At 46.5% G+C, this 7,421-nt stretch overlaps 2 protein-coding genes across 2 annotated transcripts in view; both read left to right on the top strand.

Moving 5' to 3' along the window:
• The window catches only part of LOC135810655 (serine-rich adhesin for platelets-like), a 21,147-nt gene extending 20,418 nt beyond the window's left edge, over window positions 1-729 (top strand). The window contains exon 15 of the mRNA XM_065324146.1: window positions 695-729. Within this exon, the coding sequence (XP_065180218.1) occupies window positions 695-729 (35 nt within the window). The remainder of the gene's footprint in view (window positions 1-694) is intronic.
• Window positions 699-7,421, top strand: part of LOC135810271 (myotubularin-related protein 2-like) — a 19,902-nt gene continuing 13,179 nt past the window's right edge. The window contains 4 exon segments of the mRNA XM_065323751.1: window positions 699-784; window positions 2,009-2,122; window positions 3,011-3,202; window positions 4,272-4,418. Coding sequence (XP_065179823.1) covers window positions 746-784; window positions 2,009-2,122; window positions 3,011-3,202; window positions 4,272-4,418 — 492 coding nt within the window. The 5' untranslated portion in view covers window positions 699-745.

Raw genomic sequence — 7,421 nt, 5'->3', positions numbered from 1 at the left:
AGATTTCATGTTGCAGTACTTGTACTGTTGGGTGCTGAAGAGCGGACATGCTAGGATTTCACCAAGCACAGCATACCAATGTATACAATGATGGTGACTCAACTGTGAATAGACTGCAGTACTTGAAAAATACGAACGGCCTAGGCTAGGAGGCTGATCCGACAGTACTGTCGTGGAAATGTGTCTAATAAAAGCGGCTATCTGGGCATATCATTTTGTTTTTGTTTTTTTGTTTTTTCAAAAACAAAAAAGTTTTAGTAATTTTTCAGAACCACCCACCTACCCACCTATCCCTTTCTGCAAGAAAGCAAACTTGTACAACACATTCATTTGAATCTAACGCATCCAGCAGCACCTGGGCACTCTCCATGGGAATTCTGTGATTATTTCAAAACAAAACTCCTAAAGCCCACCCACTACCAAACAAATAGTTTTCATTTTGAAAAACAAAACGATTGTACCTGAGATATTGATTTTGTTCCAGTCTGTGTTATCTTTTGTGTCCTGTGTGCACGTATGTGTCTCTGTGTGTGTGTGTGTGTGTGTGTGTGTGTGTGTGTGTGTGTGTGTATGTGTGTGTGTGTGTGTGTGTGTGTGTGTGTGTGTGTGTGGTGTGTGTGTGTGTGTGTGTGTGTGTGTGTGTGTGTGTGTCTGTGTTGTGTTGTGTTGTGTTGTGTTGTGTTGTTAACCACAGGGACGCCTACCAGTGTTGTGTTGGTACAATGCTAAACGACAGAATGGCATTATGCGATGTGCTCAGCCTTTACCTGGTGCCATGGGAAAGGTTAGCCATAGCAATGAACTCATGCTACACTCGACAGTATCCACAGTGTGAAGTGAAGAACTCTGCTCTCTCTCTCTCTCTCTCTCTCTCTCTCTCTCTCTCTCTCTCTCTCTCTCTCTCTCTCTCTCTCTCTCTCTCTCTATCTCTCTCTATCTCTCTCTATCTCTCTCTATCTCTCTCTATCTCTCTCTATCTCTCTCTCTCTATCTCGCTCTCTCTATCTCTCTCTCTCTCTCTCTCTCTCTCTCTCTCTCTCTCTCTCTCTCTCTCTCTCTCTCTCTCTCTCTCTCTCTCTCTCTCTCTCTCTCTCTATCTCTCTCTATCTCTCTCTATCTCTCTCTATCTCTCTCTATCTCTCTCTATCTCTCTCTCTCTCTCGCTCTCTCTATCTCTCTCTCTCTCTCTCTCTCTCTCTCTCTCTCTCTCTCTCTCTCTCTCTCTCTCTCTCTCTTTCTCTCTCTAACCCTCACTACCCACACTGCCCTAACCTAGAGGAAGCTATATAGTGGTTTTGTTTGGCCAATGTGGCCTAGGCTTTGCATATGTGGGGTGGCAATGTTAGTTGAACATTTCTAAGTTCTAACGTTATCAGGTTTGGTGGAAAACCCCGTCGTTAGCATCATGTTGAAGACTTAACCCAGTAGCAGTGGAAACAGGAGGGTTTTGCTAACCGTAATGTCCTATAGATATAGGCCTGGCATAGATATAGGCTTCCTGGCATAGATATAGGCTTCCTGGCATAGATATAGGCCTGGCATAGATATAGGCTTCCTGGCATAGATATAGGCTTCCTGGCATAGATATAGGCTTCCTGGCATAGATATAGGCTTCCTGGCATAGATATAGGCCTGGCATAGATATAGGCCTGGCATAGATATAGGCCTGGCTATATAGACCTGGCTTCTTCCTGCCTGTGTAAGTCTATGGGCGGGCTAGGCTTCAGTTCAAAATCAGGCTTTAAACCACACCCTGCTATGTATGTCAACATTGCAACTAGGCATAATGTGCCCACAGTGCATCTAGAAAACCAGGCTGCTATTCAAAGCAGGCCTCTATACTAGGCAGCTTGCTATTCATATCACAACTAAGTTTCCAAGCTGGTGTTGCTGCTGCTGCTGCTGTTGCTGCTGCTGCTGCTGCTGTTGCTGCTGCTGCTGCTGCTGCTGCTGTTGCTGCTGCTGCTGCTGCTGCTGCTGCTGTTGGTTGTTGTCGCTGTTGCTCCAGTACTCCGTTCATGATGAAGACGTGATCAAAGCAGCAAGGTTAACGTGCCCGACAGAAGACCTTGTCATATTCGACGCCAGATCAAGAGTTGCTGCAGGCGGAAACATGCTCAAGGTAGACTGACATTTGGTGCATTGAAGGAAAATCTTGTAATTCACTAATTGTAGGTTCAAAATTGAAGAAAAGTCATGGGAACGAGTTATGAAGCAACTGTCCATGACCACAAGATAATATGCAGTCAGAAAGTGCGATAACAGGGCACAGAACTGACCTGAGTTAAAGCTGTATGTTCCCCTGCTTTTGTCGGTGTACCTCACGGAGCATTTTGCTTGAATTAAAGTAGAATGCCGGTTAGCCGAACGTCACCTATCCGAATGTGTCAACTATCCGAAATAAAATGCCTGTTTGCGTTGAATTGAAGGGACGAAAAACGAGGTTTCACGATCCCCCTTCCCCCCCCCCCCCCCCCCCCCCCCTGCAGCACCAATATACTGGTGCATACAATCATGTGTGATAACAGGTTGGAGTCAGCCATTTTGAGAAGCTGGAGTGTGTCTGGTTCCTGTTGTGCTGCCTCGGAGAATGAGAAATGCTGAAACCACGAGAGTATGTGCAGGTTTTAGTCTACAATAGATAGGTGTAAAACCTTTATCCCTTTTCCAAACATGCTGGTGATTCCTAATCTGAATCCCTGGAGATAGACCTGTAGCCCTAGCGGTGCGGATATTCGCCACTCTACTGTAACGGTTGATGTTTGTCTCGAGCCGGGTTTTGTGTTCTTTGTAGAAAAAAATGGTTTTCTTCTGAGTCTGTGGATTGCAGGTCCGATGTGTAGGAAGTGGAGTTTCTCTTCTGACCCCCCTCCCCCCTCGTGTGTGCGCGTGTGTGTGTGCGCGCGTGCGTGTGTGTGTGTGTGTGTGCGTGTGTGTGCGTGTGTGTGTGCGTGTGTGTGTGTGTGTGTGTGTGTGTGTGTGTGTGTGTGTGTGTGTGTGTGTATTGCAGGGCAAGGGCACAGAAGACACAGTGAACCGCTACAAGTCGTGCAAGTTGCTCTTTCTGGACATTGCCAACATTCACGCTATGAGAGAGAGTATAGACAAGCTTCACAAAGTCTGTTGTAACCCTTCCAACACACACTGGTTTTCACAGCTGGAGTCCAGTCAATGGCTCAACCACTGCAGCTCCGTGCTTAGAGTAAGTCACACGATAATTGTGGTGTTGGCGTGCACGTGTGTGTGTGCGTGCGTGTGTACGTGCGCGTGTGTGTGGGGTGTGTTTGTGTGTATCCCGGCACAGGTTGCTACGTCTAACATAGCTGTTTGCTATCATCGCTTCCACGATGGGCAGGTCTGAGGTGTGTGTGTGTGTGTGTGTGTGTGTGTGTGCACGTGTGTGTGTGTGTGTTTGGGGGGGGGGGGGGGGTGCATGCGTGTGTTTGTGTTTATGCGGGAGGTGAAAGAAGCGGTAATTGTTTTATGAATGAACCCGTGTTGCCACACCTGCCGAAATGTTAGTAACCTGCTGATTTTGGAAGCATGTCACGACATGCCGACAGCGGCCATGATAATGTCCAATGTTACCATTCTGCTTGGTTTAGAAGTCATAATCCCGATTTCTTTTATTAAACTGGTCACCATGAATGTTCCCATAGCTCTCTCCTGCCCTGCTAAGCAAGATCATCATCAGTCTTGGGAAAAATCCGAAACTCAGTCCGAGTCTCACTTAGAACCGCGAACATTTCGGCGCCTGTGTGTGCGTGTGTGCGCGTGTGTTTCTGTGTTTGTGTGTGTATACTGGGGTTACTATGATGGGGGGGGGGGGGGGGGGGGAGCCCCCAGATGATACATTTTCTTTTCGTATCCTACTGATATTTGGCTAGAATGGTGTGGTAGCACTGATAAAGCAAAGTGATTGCGACTGTGACTAGTTCTTATAGGGAGCGTCTGGTAAAATATCATGTCATGTCACTGTTCTGAGTATCATTATTTCCGAAGCTATGCAAAGGATGTAAAGAAAAGAAGAAGAAAAAAGAGAGTAGAAAACACATGAGAAAGAGTTCTGTGGCAACCACCTTCTCTTTTTTAAATTTATTACTGGCTCAGTATCCGAGGTAAAACTAAGCAAAATATGTTACTTTTTTTTAGCTGTTGTTCTTTCACGTCTTTATTCTCACGTTGTTGCTGTTGCTCTTGGTCGCTGCTGCTGCTGCTGTTGTCCTTTTTCTTGTTCTTGTTGTTGTTCTTGCTGACTGTTGTTTGCATAGGGTTGTTACGTGATAGCAAGGCATGTTGAAGACCGCGGTGTAATGGCAATGATCCACTGCAGCGATGGATGGGATAGAACCTCGCAACTCAGCTCTCTTGCCCAGCTTCTCCTAGACTCCTTCTATCGCACGTTTGATGGATTCAAGGTACAGCGAACAGAATTGATAGGTGTTTACACTCTCTCTTTCCCTCAAACCAGTTAATGTTTACACATGGTTAGCACTTTACACTACACTACTGCACGGCGCCGAAGAACGGAGGGGGGGGGGGGGGGTCAGGGTTCTAGCCTAGCCCGTTCTTATCTTTCGCGAACACAGCAGTTTCGTTCTTATCCGATGGTAAAGTCTCCGTTCTCCGCCGCTCCGTTCTTCACCGCTCCGTTCTCCGTTCTTCACCGCTCCGTTCTCCGTTCTTCACCGCTCCGTTCTCCACCGCTCTGTTCTTCACCGCTCTGTTCTCCACCGCTCCGTTCTTCACCGCTCTGTTCTCCACCGCTCTGTTCTTCACCGCTCTGTTCTTCACCGCTCCGTTCTCCGTTCTTCACCTCTCCGTTCTTCACCGCTCTGTTCTCCACCGATCTGTTCTTCACCGCTCCGTTCTCCGTTCTTCACCGCTCTGTTCTCCACCGCTCCGTTCTCCGTTCTTCACAGCTCTGTTCTCCACCGCTCTGTTCTCCACCGCTCCGTTCTCCGTTCTTCACAGCTCTGTTCTCCACCGCTCTGTTCTCCACCGCTCTGTTCTCCACCGCTCTGTTCCTCAACGCTCCGTTCTTCACCGCTCTGTTCTCCACCGCTCTGTTCCTCACCGCTCTGTTCTTCACCGCTCCGTTCTTCACCGCTCCGTTCTTCACCGCTCCGTTCTTCACCGCTCCGTTCTTCACCGCTCCGTTCTTCACCGCTCTGTTCTTCACCGCTCTGTTCTTCACTTCTCCGTTCTTCGTTCTCCGCCGCTCCACAGTACTGTACACGCTAAATCTAACGGTACTCGTACCCAGCACCCAGCATACTGTCGGTTTGGTATCGTTTCGGCGATAGGAGGCCCTGTTTACAGGGAGAACGGAACGATAAGATTCCAACTAGGGTGACATCACAAGCCCATCGTTGTGTCAGAAACCGAAATGCAAACCATGTCTTGAAAACACTCAAAAAACGGTACAGGCCGATGGTCGGAGTTAGTGTGAACTGTAAAATGCTAACCATGTCTATTGTAAGTCACTGTCCAGAAAACAGCAGTGTATTGGCATTCATAGGTATTGTCACTGTCCAGAAAACAGCAGTGTATCGGCATTCATAGGTATTGTCACTGTCCAGAAAACAGCAGTGTATCGGCGTTGTCACTGGTTCTAGATTGCAGTGCTCATACTTGGATGTCTGGTCATTTTATTGTTAGTTTGGGTTATAGTTGACATTTCGTGTGTTTTTAGAACTGTCTTGAGGACTGTCTTTGGAACTGTCTTTAGTACTGTCTTGAGGACTGTTTTTTAGGACTGTTTTTAGGACTGTCTTTAAGACTGGCTTATTGTACCCATGTATATTCCTTTTGCCTATTCTGCAGTTGCACGCGTGTGTTCACCTCATTAGAGAGGTTAAGTTGCACGTTTTTTGCCTTTTTTCAAAACGCGGTGAAAATCTTACGTTACGTATGTAGAGGTTAAGTTACACGTGCGACGTGACGTCAAATTTTCCGTGGCAGGATTCGGGTTTAGTTCACACAAATATCAAATCCTATATGAAATGCTTACTGTGCAATTAGTTGTCTTTGTAGCGATATTCAAACTGCAGTCTCCGAAACGCTTGTTCAAATATCAAATCTTCCAACAAACTCGATAAAACTATGGAAACTCACACAAATTCGATCGGGAAGACCAAACAAAACTTCCGAAAACTCACGTCACGAACTTACGTTAGTGACTTTACTCCCTCGCACCCAGACGCTGATTTTTTGGAAACAAGTTTCTATACTTCCGATGGGAGAATCCAACATGGCAGTGCATTTCGGCGTGGCTAGGTCAAATTGTAGAATATCGCATCGAGTGAATTGCTTTATCTGAGAGAGGAGATGTTCGTGCCCTTGAGACCCGAAGTCCCGTTTCCATACGACAAAATTTAGGAGCTCTGCGCTCAGCGCTTTTTCAGGGTATGAATTTCGGGTTCTGGTCGGGTCGCAGCGTCGCGGACTATACCATCGGCTTCAGCGTCGAAAAACTACTGGCCATGTGAAATTACAAGGCGGTGAGACGCTTTCGTCTTCCTCTACAAGGGAATTTGTTCTGCGCCAGCATACCTAAGTATGCAATTTCGTACGCGTAGTTCGAGTGACGAGGCGTGTGCACTGTACACTGTACTGCATGCACGGACTGTGCGGTCGTTCTCGATTCTCCCATCGCTCCCATTCATTTCTGTTTCCAGCAAAAGTCCAACTTGGCGCACTTCAAATCACTATAACTCAAGAATGGCTGGGCCGATTCGAATAATACTTACAGATTTCCTATGTACTACGCCTGGGAGAATCGAATGAGACCAAAATCGAAGCGATCGGAGCAAGTTTTGGAAATTGGGTGTAGTCACTACTTACGTGCGGGACAGTCAACTCACGTAAAACACGTCAAATTTTACGTGAGTTTTGTTAATTATTTTTGACGTAAAAGTTCACGGACGGAAGACTTTTACGTGAAACTTAACCTCTCTATTGGCCTCTTTTGTTCATTTGGCTTATGCGAAGACTAGCCAAGCTTGCTTGGTGATGTCAACGCGAACAAGCATATAATAATAATAATAAGTTTGGGTTAGCAAACTTAGCATGAAAGACACTTTGCAGCAGAAAGCAGTTCATATCCCACACTGGACAAGTTTCTCCTAGCACAGCAAACAAGCTAGCTGTGTTGATGACATCATCCAGTTTAGCACACAAGCAATCATACACGCTAGCTGTGTTGATGACATCATCCAGTTTAGCACAGCTTGTGTTGATGACATAATCCAGTTTAGCACAGCTTCCTATCTGTGTTGATGACATCATCCAGTTTAGCACAGCTTCCTATCTGTGTTGATGACGTCATCCAGTTCAGATTGCATGATAGTATTATTGACCATTGACTCAACTGACGTACCAGTGGCGTATGTAACCGTGAAACCCATGTTTACTGATTT

This window comes from Sycon ciliatum, chromosome 2 (assembly GCF_964019385.1).
Source record: "Sycon ciliatum chromosome 2, ocSycCili1.1, whole genome shotgun sequence".
NCBI classification, from domain to species: domain Eukaryota; kingdom Metazoa; phylum Porifera; class Calcarea; order Leucosolenida; family Sycettidae; genus Sycon; species Sycon ciliatum.
Note: the sequence above shows the minus strand (reverse complement) of the source record. Positions and strands in the feature narration are given on the sequence as shown.